Source organism: Microtus oregoni, unplaced genomic scaffold, assembly GCF_018167655.1.
Source record: "Microtus oregoni isolate MIOR12 unplaced genomic scaffold, Mior012 000017F_ref0000208, whole genome shotgun sequence".
NCBI lineage: Eukaryota > Metazoa > Chordata > Mammalia > Rodentia > Cricetidae > Microtus > Microtus oregoni.
In genome coordinates this window covers 22,366,323-22,385,352 of record NW_024543076.1, presented here as the reverse complement: position 1 = coordinate 22,385,352, position 19,030 = coordinate 22,366,323, and the positions used below count along the sequence as shown (strand labels likewise).

General features: G+C 38.2%; 1 protein-coding gene across 1 annotated transcript in view; it reads left to right on the top strand.

Annotated features, from left to right (window-relative positions):
- Positions 1–19,030, top strand: part of Fbxl4 (F-box and leucine rich repeat protein 4) — a 73,446-nt gene that overhangs the window by 29,712 nt on the left and 24,704 nt on the right. The window contains exons 5-6 of the mRNA XM_041667575.1: positions 2,083–2,327; positions 12,293–12,506. Coding sequence (XP_041523509.1) covers positions 2,083–2,327; positions 12,293–12,506 — 459 coding nt within the window. The remainder of the gene's footprint in view (positions 1–2,082; positions 2,328–12,292; positions 12,507–19,030) is intronic.

Below are 19,030 nucleotides of genomic sequence, written 5' to 3'. Positions count from 1 at the left end.
GATGAAAAAAAAGTGTTAATAGTGCTTTTCTCTGATGTATGTGTATGTTTGGGGGGAGGGGTTACCTCATTTCCACATTTCTTCTGCGTTTGACTTTTCTAGGTTTTAACTGCATATTTTTGCTCATATATGTCTACAGGATTATCTGGATGATGGAAATTTGTTAAAATGTTTGATTATGATATGGATTCTTCTTATATTAATTTTTTAAATTTATTTTATGGGCCAGCCACAGTTTCCTTCCCTTCTCTCCTCCCATCTCCTTCCTTACCCCCCTTCTATCCACTTCTCAGAAAGGATGAGGCCTCTCATGGGAGTCAACAATGCATGACATATGATAGGGATTCTTCAGTGGTACTTTTCATTGAAGGAGACTGGGCTCTTGTTGAATGCATTATGGGTACTTCAAGCCATTGAGCAAGTTGAGGATGGGGGTGGGGAACTGCTAAGAAGTACTGCAGGAGAAGGGGCTAGTTGAGCTGACCTGAAATGATGGGATTTGTGCTTAGGGACAGGTGATCAGCTACCACATCATCGTGGAGGGTGAGGAGGGTTCTTGCTCACTTAGTGGTTTTGGATTTTGTTTGTTTGGTAAAACTGGATTTTAGAAAGCTATATAAGATGGGCACAGGAGAAGTCTAGATAATGTCTAGAAAATGCACTAAGTAATGGTCACATAGAATATTTTAGCTTTTATACGAATAGTTTTTATTTGCATTTTTATAAGTACATATGCAGGCATGCAAACATCCTGAAGTCATTTTTATAACCTAGATTAAATGCTAAAAATAAATAGCAAGCCTTATTAGATACAGTATGTTAATCAGCAACTGCTCTTGTTTTATAATCTTGAAACTTATTTTAAATATTATATTGTTCATCTGAATTTTAGAATATTTGACTCAAAGCAGTGGAATTCTGATCTAACATTAATATTGAGTTTACATGATAAGTTGAAGAAGGTCATTTATTTTAAAGGGTATAATTGCTTATGGAGAAAATTCAGGTTGATACTTCATGTTAAATTAAAAAACTTAACCTCTCTCATCTAAAGATTTTTTTTAAATTTTATTTATTATGTATACAGAGCTCTGCCTGAATGTATCCCTTCAGGCCAGAAGAGGGCATCAAATCTCATTACAGATGGTTGTGAGCCACCATGTGGTTGCTGGGAATTGAACTCAGGACCTTTGGAAGAGCAGCCAGAGCTCTTAACCACTGAGCCATCTCTCCAGCCCCCATCAAAAGATTTTTTTATCATTAAGCTAATGTGCAGTTTTTATTAAGATTCTTGGTTCAGTTTAGGCTGCTTAAAACATTGTTCTTTGAAAACTAGTTTAGAAAGCCCCAGCTGGAAAGCAAATCTCTGACTAGTTCAAAGATAATTGAAATTAAGAGGTCCCTCTTGTCTCCCTTTCCTAGAATTCTGTATTAGCTCCTGGCTGTTCCCCTTCAGCTCCTGGAGTACCCTGTGCTACTCTATTTCTTTTGCAAGCTTACTGTGCCACTGTAGTTTGAATCCTTTCCATGGCCCTCATTCCTTTCTGGATAAAATCCAAGTGAAGCTCTGTGTAACCCATTCTCACCCCCAGACTCTCTTCACCCTCACCTCTAAATGGCACTTGTCTGACAGGAGTATATTGCTCTCTGGAATAAGGTCCTCTTAGGTCTTCAATAACACTCTGGGCTTCTCTTTGTCAGTGCTGTTAAAGCGTCCTACTTACTGATTCCACCAGAACTGAGTGGAAGCTCTTTTCTATTGTTATAACCAGTATCTGCCATATAGAAAATGTTGTCCATGAAAATTTTTATTATTCAACAATTAGCAATGTTTATATCCTTGTACAGTATGAAAATGAGTTGTCAGTTTAAGTTGAGAATTTGAGCAGTTTTTAAATTCAGTAAAGTCTAATGTATGTGTAGTTTGTTTCTATTTGAACACTTTAGTGAATATTGATTTATCTACTATGCAAAGATATTGCTTGAAACTGTGATACTGCTCTTTATTAGAACACACTCTGTGTTTGTAAAAAGTGATACCGTTCTTCACTCTTGATGATCTTGGCTTTCTGTTTTATATAGCTCATTCAACTGATTCTGAATCATCTTTCACTACCAGACCTGTGTAGATTAGCACAGACTTGCAGACTTCTACACCAGCATTGCTGCGATCCTCTGCAGTACATCCACCTCAATCTGCAGCCATACTGGGCAAAGCTAGACGATTCTTCACTGGAGTTCCTACAGGCTCGCTGTGCTCTCGTCCAGTGGCTTAACCTGTCTTGGACTGGCAACAGGGGTTTCATCTCTGTGACAGGATTTAGCAGGTACTTACAAAACCTTGTTGAAACTTTTTATTAAGAGACTAGACTTTGTAAAAGTGCTCTCAGTACAATTTATAAGCTGTATTTGTACATTTTAAGAATAAAAAGAATTAGAGTTCATGGTTAGAATATTGGTATTTATAAAAATGAGTGTTAACTATCCTCTTCAGCTAAACTTCATAATGACGTAAGGGCCAACTGTATCCTTTACTTCTTGTTTAGATCTCAAATGACTTTGAACCGAACTGCTTTTTTTCTTTCTTGTATTTTCAGCACAGATGATTAACACATTTAAAAAACTATTTCCAAATCAAAATCTACCTCTCTAATGTGATTTGTCAGAAATGGAAAACAATTTATTACAGAACATTTTTAATTAAATCTTAATTACATGTGCAATACATCACCCAAATTTAGAAGCTCATTTAAGCTAATTATGTTGAAAATGAAATTGCATGCTAAATAGAGGACGGCGCTTGCAGACCTGCCCAGGTGTTTCTGCTCCTTTCTATTTAAGCATTTAGTTTCCTTACTATTAAATGTCACCTGTTAAACATTTGAAAGCTTGCGGAAGTGCATATTCATTTAGTAATGCCATAGTAATTTTCCCTAGGATACAAACAGGTGCTTTTTTCTTAACCTTGATGGTTATTCTTGTATTGCCATATGATCCCATCATTTTCATAAAGTCAAACATGGAGTACGAACTTTCAGAAACTCTCTGTTATTTTAAATTCATAAATACTCTTTTATCCTGCTCCTGGAGCTGAGCCTAAGGCCTCGCACATGCCAAACAACTGCTCTTGCACTCATCTGTACATCCCTAGCTCTTCTTGTTACTGTGATTTTACTTTCTATTTTGAGACAAGGTCTTGCTAAGTTACCCAGGTGGCTTTGAACTGCTTTGTAGTTCAAGTAAATATCTGACTTGGAATCTTCCTACTTCAGCCCCCTAAGCAGCTGGGATTGCGAGACTGTGCTGCTAGGGACAGCCAGAGAGCATCACTATGGAGGAAGGTAAAGAAAAGTTAGAATAATAGGTTTTGTGGTTTTAGCTGAGAGGATGAAGTTAAGTTTCTCTAACCTGTCTTGGATAAAAGGAATGCAGCTCTCTGTAACTCATTCTAAGGGGAAGAGACACGCGGGCAGGAAAAACTAGATGGACTTTGCTTCTGAGACCACTTCTGAGACCTTTCACTGCCATTGCAAAGGACTTTGCAGGCCAAGTTTCTGTACTGGGTCCTTGAATTTCAGCAGGATCTTAGTCTAATGCTAGTTCTCTCTGCCTCAAACATTCCATCTGCAAAGTTTCCTCACTGCTAATAAGACTGATAAAAACTGAAGCTAATTATGGCTGTTTGAGCATCTACTGTTCACCATAAACTGAAGACAAACAGTATAAGCCGGAGCAAGCGGTGTCAGTAAATATTGCTTTATATTAGAAAGGCCCACATCATGCCTCAATGATTCCACTGGAGAAATTAATTTTCTATTTTTAAAATTAGGAATTTAGGGCTGACAAAACGGCTTAGTGGATAAGGGCTATTGCTGCCTAAGCTGAAAACTTGAGCTGGATCTCTGGGATCCTCAAGATGAAATGGGAAAATGGAATCCTCCAATTGTCCTCTGACTGTCACAAACTCCAAGGTGTGCACGCATCCACACATATTAATACCCATGATAAATAAGTGTAATAAAAACAATTTTCAGTAGAGCCTTGCTTCACCTATGTGTCAAGGCATGTAGCAGGTATTGTTGACCATTAATATAGTCCTTCCTTCTACAAATGAAGAAAAGATATGAAGATGAGCATATAAACATAGTCTTTGCATACTCTCAAATGACTGGGGCTGGGTGGTGTAGAGCACGCCTTTAATCCCAGAATTTGGGAGGCAGAGGCAGGCAGATCTCTGAGTTCAAGACCAGTCTGGTCTACAGAGTGAGTTCCAGGATAGTCAAGGTTACTCAGAGAAACCCTGTCTTGAAAAACAAAACAAAACAAAACAAAACAAAATGAGAGGGTGGCAGCTAGTGACTGTAGACGTTCAGGAAAAGATTGGTGGTGAGAAACTGAGGTATGACTTTGGCACAGTGATGTGTGTGATGATGACAACAGCCAGTACACTGTAGAAGTTATATTAAACGAGTTTCCAGAAACTGTAGAAGCATCGCTTGTGAGGAGAAATCTTAACAGTGCTATTTATTTAGACAGGCAGTGGATAGGGTCTTGTTTGCCATTAGCGCTTCAGTCTGCTTTCTCATCAGCAGTTCTGCTTCTGGTTTTCAGTTCACCTGGCTTTGTTGTGGTGGGGCTGTCTCCAGGGTCACAGAATCTGCGTATCCATTTAAGCTACCCTGTCTGACTGCAGTGTGTCATTCAGTGCAACCACACATTTGCTAGCATTCCCTTGAGCACAGCCCCTGTTCACATTTAGAAATGTATTCAAATACAAAGAGAAAGGTAGGGTAGGGCATGCTGCAACTTTGTCTGCTGATTGCCTTTGGCTCTTCGACTTGACTGAATTGACAGTCATTATGACTTGGAGGCAGCCTTCTTAGAATAAACAATAAATATGCATAGCTTGATTATTAATGAATCATCTATGAATAAGTGGTGCTCTATTTATATGCATTACTGTGAAGATTTATTTATATAATACTTCAAAGAAAAAAAGCAAATTTTACAGCAGAGACCATTGGTGCTGTTCTGAATGAGGATTTGGGGAGAAGTTTGCTGTTGTGGTCTAAAAACCTTATTTGTGAAAGTTAGCACTGGGTAGATTTTAAAGAACTTTTTAGGATCTCTTATCATCAGAAGAACAAAGAAATCAGTTAAATTGGAATAAAAATTTTTTACTCTGTTATTAAAACCTACTTCCAGCCCCAGATTTACCAGTACTGCCCATGAATGTCATTACTTGAGAAAATCAATTCTATTTAATTTCACTTTGCTCTGCATCCCCATCTCTGAGGTTTTGTGTATTCACTTGCCTCTCTGCTTGTTTGTGCTTTAAAGCTTAATCATAGCATTCTGCTTAAAAGCCTAGGGTCCACTTTAGCAGTACCAGTTTTTTTTCAGTAGGAGCCAAGTCTCTCTGATACCCCTTCCTCTATGTAGGATTTTATTCCTGGCCTCAAGATCTGGTCTAAGTAATTCATACTCATTTCATCAGCAAGCATGTTTGGATGCTTTTGAGATCCAAGAACTTTATTGGTTATTGTCTTACTAGATTTCATTTTGCTAAAATACCCTTTTGGGGAAGGGAGTTATTTTGTTTTGCAGTTCTAGAGGACTATGACCACCATGATGAGGAAGATAATGGAGTGAGGCATGGTAGCGGGAAGAGAAGGCTGCCTGTGCTTCTATACCAAGGAAGCAGAAGGAATAGCAATCAGATCTATAGAACCACATTCCCCTGGTTCTCCATACCAAGGCCAGTGGCCCACTACCTCCATTGAAGCTTGCTGGCTTCTATTAAGTGCACATTTGAAACTTCTTTCTCTCTTATCTCTATATTCTGGTTAATTTTATATCCATTTGGCACAAATGTCTTCATAAAATCATGCTAAGGGCAAGCCTATAGGGCACTTTTTAAATTAGTGGTTGATGGGAAAGGCCCAATATTATTGGTGATCCCATTTCCAAGTACGTTGTCCTGGTTCTGTAAGAAAGCAGGCTAAGCAAGCCATGAGGATCAAGTAAGCAACACTCCCTATGAGCTCTGCATCAGCTCCTGCTTCTAGGATCCTGTCCTGATTTCCTTCAATGGTGGACTGTGATTTGAAAGTGTGGGCCTTTCCTCCTCAACTTGCTTTTGATCCTGCTGGGTCATCACAGCAGTATTAAGCCTAACCAGGAGAGCTACCATTGAAGGGTAGTACCATACAGAATAACTAAGAAGTTTTGGGTTTAATGGCTTTATTTTTGGAACATATTTATTCAATAATGTTCTGAGTTATTTGAAATTAAAAAATATCTTAAGTATTCTTTATTATAATACTTGTAGGCTCAGCTAACAAGACATAATTTTAAAAATCAGAAACAATGGACATTTATAGCTAGTTTTCTCTTTATCTCTATGCATCAGACAGATTTTGATCATCACTGCCTTTTATTTTGTGGTGAATAAACTCATATTAAAATACTCATTCATGTGATGTTAATTATTTTAGGGTACAAGTTATTTAAAAAAGTATCCCTTATATGTATTCCTCTAGAACAATGTTTCTCAAACTGGGTTGCGCCCCCTTTGGGGGTCACATATGAGATATTTACATTACAGTTCATAACAGTAGCAAAATTACACTTATGAAGTAGCAACAGAATAATTTTATGGTTGGGGGTAACCATAACACAAGGAACTGTATTAAAGGAGTGTTAAGAAGGTTGAAAACCACTGCTCTAGATGGACAAATTAATTCAGCTTGTAAGAATAGGTAATTTCTTTCTTTCCAGAGACCTCCTTTATCATAGCAGCAGATGTAATTCAGGATTGTTTTATTAGAATCATAGAACCCTACAGAGGGTTTTTGGAACACACAGATGGCATATCTCCATCAAATCCTACCCATCAGAGCTCAGGGCACCTCATGGAAGAGGAGGTGGAAAGAGTGTAAAGGCCAGAGGGGATGGAGGACACCAGGAGAGCAAGGCCTCTAAATCACCATGAGCAGAGCTCATATGAACTCAGAGAGACTGAAGCAGCACGCCCGGCACCCAGAGGTCTACACCAAGTCCTCTGAGTGTATGTGTGGCTTCCAGTTCAGTGTCTTTATGGGACTCCTGAGTGTGTGAAAGAGGGGAGTCTCTGATTCTTGTACTTTTTCTTGGACCTTTTTCTTCTGTTTATTTGCTCTGTCCAACTTTGATGTGATAGTTTTTGTTTTATCTTATTATATTGTATTTTTGTTAGGTTTTGATGTAATCTCTTAGAAGCCTATTCTTTTCTAATGAGAAACAGAAAGGAAGTGGATCCAGACGGGAAGGAAGATGGAGAGGAACTTAGAGAACTAGAGGAGGGGAAACTATAATCAGGATATACTATATGAGAAGAGAATATGTTTAACAAAAGCAGGAAAATTAAAAAAGAAAGTTTTAAAAAATGAAAGTAAATAAAACCCTTAATATTAAGTAATACTAGATGAGAATTCACAATGTAGAACAAACAGGCTGGGGGAAATAAGTTATTTTCCTTCCAAGTCATATGACTCACATCATAATTGAGCTGAATACCTATTGATCAATCCAAAAAAACAGTGTAACTTGATTAAAATAAAATTTCCGTGGGCACATTAAGAAATGATTCATGTATGATTGTTGAATCTATTGCTACTGCCTTTGCAGGATTGATATATTATGTAAAGTCAGAAAGAGAGAATATGAACATGTTGATTAGATAACCTACTGAGAGTAAAAAATAGTACATATCTGAAAACAGAGAAAAAGAGCAGTATAAGAATGGCAGTTGTCTGCTGGCAGTGGTGGTGCACACCATTAATCCTAGCACTCAGGAGGCAAAGGGAGGTGGATCTCTGTGAGTTCAAGGACAGCCTGGTTTACAGAGTGAGTTACAGGACAGCCAGTGCCACAAAGAGAAACCTTGTCTCAAAAAAAAAAAAAAAAAAGAAGAAGAAGAAAGTGTCCAATTCTGTCATCCAGGTCAGCTTGAAGTTCTCCTTTCTGCTTGATAAGGTTTTTAGTGATTAGCTTGACGCTCCTCTGTACATTCTTTGGAGGAAAAGTTTTCCATAATGAAAGCAAATAAAGGAAAGAAATGTGCAGTCATTCTAACTTAAGTATGGGGGGAAATGCAGATAAAAGTGCTTTGACCAATAGCAAAGACCATTAAGAGGTAAGAGAACACTAAAGCATGTAGTTCTCAGAGTCCATGTGTTCTCCTTAGCTTTTCTAATCTGAAAATCGTTTTAGAAAGTATTAAATTAAAAATAGGACTTACTGATTTTTGAAACTGAGCATTCATTCTTAGATTGCTGATTTGTAAGTGAATGGCTCACCATAACCATGTGTACACACAAAGTAAATTGACAATATTAATTTGTCCAATCTGTGGGACTAGTTTGATCCCATGAATAGAAAAGTACCTTTTTATCACTAAAACTTTAGGAAGGAGTCTGCACAGGTCTAAGCCACATAGGGCCCCAGCACCAAGAGAAGTAGACACAAGTGTCCTTTGCTAACCTGGAAAGTATCTCCAGTTGACAGCTGCTAGCAAAGGCAAAGTTAGTTTTCTCACTGGGTATGCAACCCACCCAAGGGCAAGCTCCATGAACAGCAGTAGGCGGCTATCACAAAATGAATGCAAGGGTATTTTTGGAGTTTTTGTTTTTTCTTAAAATGTTTTGTCTGGGCATTTTCTTTTTCTTTTTTAACCTTACAGTGTCCTTTGCTTACATGTTAGAGTTTTTGATTTTGTGTTTTTATGAATGTGTGTGTGTCTATGGCTATATGTGTTTCTTTGCTCTTTCGTTGGCTGTTTTTTTTTTTTTTTTTTCCCGTTTGCTTCTGGGTTTTTGTTGTCTGTTTTCTAGAGAGAGAGAGAGTGGATTTTGGTGGGTAGAGAGGGGGAATCTCTGGGGAAAGTTAGTGGAGAGGACACTGATCAGAATATATTGTATAAAAGTCTATTTTCAATTAAATAGATACATTTAGGAAGTGAATTTTTGTAATTGTAAGATTTACTCAATTGCTTTTTAAATGTGCTTAAATGCCACACATACTTCTTACTGGTCTTGATGTGTGACAGCATTCCTGAGAAAGCACCTTAAGGAAGGAAGTTTTTTTTTGGTTCCCAGGTCTAGGTGCAGTGCGTCATGGCAGGGAAGGCATAACCGTGGAAGAGGCTGGGAGCAGGTGGTTGCATAGTACCTGCGTCAGGAAGCACAGGGAAGAATGCTGTTGTGCAGTTCCCTTTCTTCTTTGTGTTCAGACCAGAACCCCAGCCCTGGGAATGGTGCTGTCCTCAGTTAAAGTTGAGTCTTCCTGCCTCAGTCAACAGAAGCTATACCATCCTCCACAGACCTGCCCAAAGGGTAACACAATCTCAGTAATCCCTCCCACTCAGATTCCCAGAAGCTAACGTAATCTGGAGAATCTCTCATTGACGTAGTCAGAGGCTTGTCTTCTAAGTGACTCTCAGTCTAAAGTAGATAGTATTAGCCATTATCCCACAGTAATGCTAAAGACTGTATACCAAGAATCTGTTTCAGTTGCTGAACGACATGGAGAAGCTTATAGAACTCAGTATAAAATGTTAGTAAAGAAGTGAATTGTGGTTAGAAAAACAATGAAAAACAGGTTGTGCTGGAGTTGGATGTGATGTGTTGGAAGTTTGTCACCATTCAGCACTGCCACTTTTGAAGTGGATACAGAATCTGGCTATCACCATGTCTGGTACCACCTTGTGGATCCATTGAGTAGTCCTGTCGTCTTTAAGTGTTGTAGAGTGTCTTGATGGCACCCTACTCTTGCCCCTGCTTGTCTCTGGTAAATTATACAGAAGCCAGTGCAATCTTGGTAGGACGCAGGTGTGACATCACTCCTCTGCTCATAGATCCTGGCAAATGGGAACCCTTCTTCCCCCAAATGAAAGCCAGAGCCTTTATAGTGGCATTGGAAAGTGTTTCCTATCCTCTGATGTATTCCTTGCCCCTTCCTTTTGCCTTCTGCATCAGTTTCTGCCCCAGCCAGTACACTTGCCCTTCCCTTTGGCTGGAATGTTCCTTCTCTAGATGCCTGCTTTGCTTGCCTCCTTTTGCTTCAGGTCTACCTTGCCGCCTTGCTGAGACTTCTCTGACGATGCTTCTATGGCCTTTTTATGCTTTTATTTTCCCCCTGACAGTTTTCACTCTTTCATATACTGTTTATTTTACTTCTTTGTTTCTAGTCTCCTCTCACTAAAATGTAAGTTAGCTTTCTGAAAGTGGGAACTGTGTTCTATCCATGATGTCTCCCTTCGTACACTGCATGTCGTAGTGGAAGTTCAATAAATATTTACTGAGTGAATGAATGTGCTGGAATAGAGGAAATAGAGCTGTCGGAGACCGGGGGTGGGGGTAGGGAGTCATAGGAGAAGCCTCAGAGTGTTAAGGAAGGAAAGAGCAGAAATGTCACAGATAATCACAGTAATAAGGTAGGCTGTTTGAATTTAGAGTTTAAAAGGAAAAGGTGAATTTAGGAAGAGCTGAATACAGATTGCTGAAGATTAGCAAGGAATGGGTATTTAAAGCAAATCAGGAACAACCAAATTCTTTTGTTTAAAAGTGAACTACAGAGTGGCAAGATGGCTCAGTCCTGTAAAAGTCCTTAAAGTCCTTCTGCGCAAGCCCGCTGGCTGGTGTTCTTCCCCAGAACCAGCAAGGAGGTAGAATGAGAGAATTGATGTCAAAAAGTCATCTCTGACTCCACACATGTGCACATAGATTTTTCAGAGATTAAAACTTTGCTAGTCAAGGTTTAACTTACATTTTTAATGTTTACGGGATGCTGTGCAAACTGCTTTCATGTACTATTTAATGTTCAAAACCATGAGGCACTATAGTAAGTACTATTCAAATCTGCCTTTGATACACAGAAAATGATGAGATGTGGATGTGGTGGTTTGAATAAAAATGCTCCCCATAGGCCAATATATTGGAGTGGTTGGTCAGCAGGGAGTGGTGCCACATGGCAGGGATTATGACATCTGGCCATGCTGGAGAAAGTGTGTTGGAGGGAGGGAGGTGGGCTTTGGGGCTTCAGAAGCCCAGGGTAGGCCTAGTGGCTTGCTCACTTCCTGCTGCCTACCAGCCCGATGTAGTCCAGTTACTCTCCAGCACCATGTCTCTCTGTGTCCCACCAGCTTCCCACAGCAATGGTAATAGACTAAACATCTGAACCTGTAAGCCAGGCCCTAATAAATGTTTTTCTTTATGAGTTGCCATGGTCATGGTGTCTCTTTACAGCAATAGAACCCAAATAAGACAGTGGATGAATCTCCATCCCACTCCAGGTAGTTGATAGAAAGAGTACAACAGGGCAAAAAGAAAGCGGTCCATATTTGCTGTCTAGCCCCATTTCATTTATTAAAAGCTTGAGTTGTCTGATTTAGTTGGCTTTTATTTTTAATGTGTGTTTGGGAATTTCTTAAATCAATTAGAAAATGTTGTGATGAAGTTAAGAGTGCTAACGTGGTTTGTTGGCACTGGCCGGGGATAGTAGGTGTATTGTGTGAGGGCACGGCTTGCTCAGTTGCTAAAGCTTCATAGAGTTCCAGCTTTCGCATTCAAGTTGAATCAGATTGTTTTCTAAGACAGCTATGAACAAACAATTCACCAGTTTTCATTCACTCGAGATAGGTAATGCAATTTCTGATGAAATGTTTTCTATTCTTTTATCTTTTCTTATTTCTATGATTTGTCAGAATTTGGATGTTTTATATTAATTCTGAAGTTAAGTAGTCCAGCTACTAAATGGCAACAGCTAGGGGAACATAATACAGTTAAACCAACCTCTATAGTTTTTGAATGAAGAGGTAGCTAGTCTGACTGACTTCAAGGTCTTTTAATTAAATCTGTCATTTTGTATGCTTTATTCAAAATATATTACCCTATTCTGAAAGGCCGTTGTTAAGAGAGTGATATGTTCCAAGAGCCTGGGTTTTTATATTTTTGATTTTCCAACTCCGATGTGAATTACAGGTATGTAGAACTATCTCCTCTGCCATCTTAATTTTCACTTAATAGTAGCAGACTTTGTACCATGTGAATCCATTATCTTCTCAGCTTGATTTATTTTAGTTAGTCTTGGACATTTCACCATGCGTAAGAAAGAACTTAAGTGAATCAAGTTATGGATTTTATTTAGTAGAATCTATTCTAAGCACGTCTGTTAAGGGATGATATAATTTCAAAATTCTTGCAAAATTGTTTTATAAATTTTATAAAATTTTCATTGAATATTGTTTTCACAGGTTTCTAAAGGTGTGTGGACCTGAATTATTACGCCTTGAGTTATCTTGCAGCCACTTTCTTAATGAAACTTGCTTGGAGGTTATTTCTGAAATGTGCCCAAATCTACAAGACTTAAATCTCTCATCCTGTGATAAACTGCCACCTCAGGCTTTCGGTCACATCGCCAAGTTACGCGGCCTTAAGCGGCTCATTCTCTATCGTACAAAAGTAGAGGTAAGAATAACTCATTTGTGTTGTTCTTAATGAAGCATCCAGTTGAATATTTAGTTACCTTCAATTATTCATGTGGTTTCTCACTTCTAAAGCAAAGGTTAGGATGTCATCTGGATACGCTAGAATCATCAGAACTTAGTTAGCCGCTTCAAAGTTATAATATATTGTTATTTTAAATGATAAACTTTCAAGTGTTACCAATGTGATGCTTCTCATCCCAGGGAAAGAAATGAGTAGGGGTGGGGGAGTGAGTGAAGGGAATGATTTAGAGGAAGGGGCTGGCAAGTGCCATGCAGGAGGACTTTTACTTGGAGTTGGAGGAAGCAAAATGCATAGTATTAGAAGTAGCCATAGGGGTAAAATTAATGGCCCCAAATCTCATGTTAGTAAAACAGAATCTTGTCATATATATGCTTGCTTTCTTCACATACATTTGTAGGGCACCTTTCCAAGTCAGTACATGCTAGTTTCTGACTTTCCATTAATTGTATACTGTGTGTTGTACTATAGTTTACTAACCATTCTCCAAATGATCAAAATTTTATTTTTGTTGGCATGTCCATTTTATAAAATGTCTAACTAGTAACAGTCTCCTATATATGGTTTCCATCTTCTTGCTGTTGTCACTATGGGATGCTGATATTTCTGGATTAAAAGACAGATACTAAGATCCCATAATAAACAGCGAATTTGTTTACTTGTTTCTTCTCATCCAGACATATAGGCCTGCTTTGGTTCTTTGAGCATTCTTTTTTAATCCCAACACAGGGCTTTGTTCATCTCATTATCTGCACTGTATTCCCAGCATATTACATTTCTTAATAATTAGCAGAGTCATAGCTCATTTACATTTTTAAGATGGCTTCTTGAACACTGACTAGAAGAAACCTCTTTTCTTTTTGCATCTCTTGTATTACCCAGTTTTATTTCCTTTTTCGTATCCCTGCTCTAGTATGATTGATATTTTCCTGCTTGTATTCTGTCTCTTCACATTAGGATACATAATTTTAGAGGTGGTGGTGAATATTGCCCTTCTTTTTCATTGCATTCTAGAACAGGTTCTAGAACAGAATTTGGTCAAGATTGACCATAAGCAGTTATCTACTAAATGAGTGTATAAATGAACCCAGTACATTTCTTGAACTGGTAATCTCCAATGAAGTGGACCTTTACGTGTCTTGAGTGTTGAGCATCTAAGATAAAAATACAGATCTCACTGGGTCATTATGAGTACTAAATTATGTGTAATGTATTTATGCATTCCTAGAGAATATAAGCAGTTATTCAAGGTCATGTAGCATTATCAGAGGAGTTTGTAGTGTAATGTTTTAGTGTGAAGGAAAGGCTTCCTCGCTATTCTGCTCAATAGCTTTTTGTGTGACTATTACTTACGTATATACACTTATCAGGGGTTTCACTGAGATGTCCTTCCATTCCGTGTTGCTCTCTGATAGAACTTGCCATCTGCTCATGGAGATCTGGTTTCATCTAAAGATACACTGTCGTTCTCCTCATTTAGCTCCCGAGTAGTTCTGGCTCCACTTATGTGTTGCATGTTATACTTTCAGGTGCTAGTTTTCCCTTTCATTTAACTTTCACTGGTTATTATTAATATAGAAGGAAATTTGGGTCTTTAGATGTATTTTTCTCATATGTGTCCCTCTTACTGATTCATTTACAACTCTTGGACTTTATTATCTTATAGTTACATAATCAGGAAATTAATACTTTTTCTAGTTTTTGACGTATTGCTTACTAGGTAGAATTTTGTAAATGTAGAATCATAGAGTTTTTGACAGATTTGTCAGTGTTTTTCCTAATGCAATGGGAATCTCTAACTTTTCTTTTTTTAATCACATACCAAATATTTGACTGGACCTATCATTGGGTTCCATATGCTTGGAACTTATGGTGAATTAAACAGACAACATCTCATACAGCAGGTGGTTTTAATTTGATCATCCTTATTTTAATTAAGAATATTATATGGAAATATGGTAAAATTTTGGGCCTCAGTTAACAGAATCCCTACATTTCTGGGTAATCCCTTTGTGGTTTGTTGTTCATGTTTGGGTCTGGGTATTGAGCCCAGAGCCTTGGATGTGCAAAACACTCCCTCTACCACAGAGCTGTGCTCCCCGCTCCCTCCATAAGTGTTAAAGTTAGTGCATAGCTAGGTTGGTTTCCTAGAATTTTGGAACCATATTATTTGGGTATGGATGTGGATGATCACTTCCTAATTGTATGTCTTGAGGTTATTATCTTCCAGTACTTCCTTTTATAAACTAGAGACATACACCATCTTGAAAGGCTGTAAGGATTGAATGTTTTAGTGCATGTAAGCATTTGCTACAGAGTTAGTTTCACAGTAGGATCTATTCTTATAGATGCTGGTTATGTATATTGTCTTCAGCGAGATCAGTTATTCTTAATCAGGCTTGGGCTATCTCAGTGTAGTAAAGTATTTATGAAATTGTTTCTTTGATTTGAATAAATGTGAATAATCAGAATGCACTTTAAAAACCATGTAGGCTTATGCCATTTTTAGTAACACATCTGAGTGGACACTTGATTTCATAGCAGATATGGAGTATAGTTTTCCCCTGTAATTTATAGACATTGAATGTGTGGATAGGAGCTCTGATCAAATGCATTTGGGATCAGTTTGGTGTGGAGATTGTTGAACTGGAATGTAAGAGGTGATCTGGGATCATAGGAAGAAGGCTATTCCAGTTATGATTCTGCCAGTGGTAGCCTTTGTGATCTAGACTAAGTCTTAAGACTTACCCACCCTAAGACTTTTATTTGTAAAATGAGAAGACTGTAAAGTATCACTTTAAAGATAGCCCATGTTTCAGTTGTCTGTGGAAAAATGAGCCATCATTTATGTGGCTGTAAAATTTTTAACTGTCAAAAATTTTTCTCTGCTGTCTTAAATAGTATTATCTATTCTGAAATGCCATGGTTTGTTACATCTACTGTAATAATATTTACATGCAACTTGTTGGTATGTATGTTTTATGCTATTGTGATTAATAATTATATTTTATGTGACTGTATAGTTTAATAAACTATAGTTATTTTAAAAGACTTAAGCAAATATGTACTTTATTGGTCAGTGTATGGACAGCTTGAAACCTTCTGAATGAGATAATGCCTTTTAATTGTTTGTTTGTTTGTTTATATTTTCAGTGCCTTGCTTTTAAAAACTTTTTACATAAAATTTTTGGATTTGAAAACTTTGTAATTCATTCGCATTGATCTTGGAAAGATTATCTGCCTGATGATATAAGGAATTCAATAAGTAATAATAATTGCATAGTTATAGTGTTATTTTACTACGCATTTCATTTATTATGAGATTCCATATTGGTTTCATAATATTTATATTTTATTGTTCCTACTCTGACTTCCTTAAGTTTATAATTCATTCATGTAAATTTTTTTTTTTTTTTTTTTTTGGTTTTTCGATACAGGGTTTCTCTGTGGCTTTGGAGCCTGTCCTGGAACTAGCTCTGTAGACCAGGCTGGTCTCGAACTCACAGAGATCCGCCTACCTCTGCCTCCCGAGTGCTGGGATTAAAGGCGTGAGCCACCATCGCCCGGCTTCATGTAAATGTTTTATGTAAATGTTTTAAAGGACAAAACAATTATCAGTTACCAGACTTTCTTTTACAATTTGTGAATTTCTTTCTTATTTGCCTACCTTTCAAACTTTGTAACAAGACTGCCTTTTTACTGAACAGAATTATAGCCCTTGATATCCATTTCCTTCCTTCCTTCCTTCCTTCCTTCCTTCCTTCCTCCCTCCCTCCCTCCCTTTCTCTTTCTCTTTCTCTTTCTCTTTCTCTTTCTCTTTCTCTTTTCTTCTTCCCCTACCTCCTCCTCTTAGTGTTTTCCACTTATCTCTCCCCGCAGGCCTCCAGAGATTTCAACAAAACATGACATATCAAGTAATAGTAAGACTAGGCAAATACCCTCATAAAAAGGCTGGAGAAGGCAACCCAGTAGGAGGGAAAGGGTTCCAAAAGTAGTGGTGTTGGTGAATGGCTAGTGGTGTTGGTGAATGGAAATAAGCAGATAAAGACGGCAGTAAGAGACTGACCTCTCTTACCTCTCTACATAATCATCAGCAGCATGTTCTAATGTCTGGATCTGATTTTAAATGTTCTTCATTGCCTTGAAGATATATATGAGGAAAAAAAGAATGAAACTGAGCTTTTTAGAGAGATTGTTTTGTTTTTAAAGGGCCATAATTTTTACAGTGCCTTGTTTAATTTCTTAATTTTCACTGTTCTTGAACCCCTGGGCTCTAGCTGCCTTTTTGTCTCCATCTCCTGAGTGGCTGGGATTACAGGTATATTCCACTGTGCCACCTCAACCTTTACACTTGAAATGAAAAATAAGAAAATATCAATGTTACAGGGTATTGACTCTGTTGTGGAGTATTGATGCTGCATATCAAATTATGATACAATAAAGTTATATTTTATATTTCTATGTAATTCATATTAGTAAATATAGTATGCTTGTGTAATTTTGTAAAACTTAAGTCTATGTATAACAAACAAAGACTTAAAGGGATTTGAAGACATGTTTTAGTTCTAAAGTTTGAAAAATTTTGGAATGCATTCTGTTTGCTTTGCCAGACACTCTGTACTGATATTTACCTCTGACCATTCCAGCGAGAGTAGTTAATGTTTCCATTTCATAGATTTATTAAAATTTCAGAAGATATGGCCCAGAAAAATTTTTACATTCATTTTTTGAATCTAGGTCTGCTCTCCATGGTTATATAGTTAAATTTGTAACAATATATAAGATCATAGAAAAATTGCTCTAAAAACCTGGCGGCTTCTGTTGAAAATAACAAAATCTCTTTACCACATATTTCTGTTCTGATTTGTGCATCAGGGGTGTCTTGCAGATAAGTCCTGTGCATTCCCAGAGCAGTCTGAGTTACTGTTAACAGTCTGAGCCTGTTTACACTTTTGAGAATGGAATGGCAGACAGCTCAGTAAGGATGCCATCCTGTCGCTTAGCAGCAGGCGAGAAAACCAAGAGTGTTTTTAAAAGTTGGAGTTTTAAATGGAACACCTGCATCCAGTTTTGATTGCCTCACTTCAAGAATGATAGAGCATAAATTGAAAGAATCTGAGGAAGTGAAAAAACTGATTATAGGTTTTGTGGGGGACTAGTATATGTCAGTAATCCACAAGTATAGTTCAGCAGCTGTTTACCGGCCTGCTAGGCTGTGTCAACAGTTTCTAGGGCCCCTTGCCTACATCTTGATGAACTAGCATGTAACAAAAGTTGTTGGTCTTTCCTTCTCTTGGCAAACAGTGTACATCTCTTGTGCCTCTTTAATCTGCAAAGTAAAACTTCATACCAGCCTATTGGTGAAAGCTTTTTAACAAAAGACATGAGTTGTCTATTGAAAGCAGTATGTTTTCATTTGCTACCATGAATTCATTTTCTGACATGCAGATATGGTGGTCTCTTTACTGCTTTTTTACCTGATTGAAAAAAAGCCTTTAATTCCAGCACTCGGGAGGCAGAGACAGACGGATCTCTGTGAGTTCGAGGTCAGCCTGGTCTTCAACAGCTGTAGGTTCCAGGACAGACTCCAAAGCTATGGAGAAACCCTGTCTCAACAACAAGAACAAAATATCCCCACCATAGTGTGTGCTTGTAGGCACAGTGCAACTAGCAAACAAACACAGTAAGGGACTAGCCTCTTGTCACCCATTTGAGGTGGCATTCTTTGGGAAGATTAGGGTGGGATGTGAGAACATAAATCCTGGTCCCACTTCCAGTTTACTCTGCTGCTATGATGAAACACTAACCAAAAGCAACTTGGGTAGGAAAGGGTTTGTTTGGCTTACACATCCCATTCACAGTCCATCCTTGAGAGAAGTCAGGGCAGGAACTCAACCAGGAACCCAGAAGCAGGAACTGACACAGAAGCCATAGAGCAAAGTTGTTTACTGCCACGGCTCACTCAGTTTGCTTTCTTATAACCCATGACCACACACACTGGGCTTGGCCCTCTCACATCAGTCATGTCCCAGACTCTCGTCCACAGGCTAGTCTTTTCGGGGAGATTCCTCCATTGAGGTTCCCTGTTCCAAGGTGACTCTAGTTGGTGTCAAGTTGACAAAAAAAACTAAAGAATATATAATAAGCAGCCATCTTATAGTCCTTGTCATGTGTCTCCAGGCCAGAGTATATCTGTCTGCTAGCTACTCTCCTGATTGACCTGGTCGCCCTCTTGAAGGAGACACTGAGGCTTTTGGTGGCATTAGTTTTGTGTTTCATAAGTGAGTAGGTTGTTGTGGTCAGGTTCACAGGGCCTAATTAGTCACTACAGTGAGAAAGGAGGCTATCCCTCGGTTACAGCCACATTGACAATAGTCATAATAATGACCAGAAGACAGGTATGAGAAATTTCCAAAAATTTGGCCAGGAAAGGACACTACTGATTAGCTCATTGTGGTGGTTAATTGTGAACTTGACAGAATCTA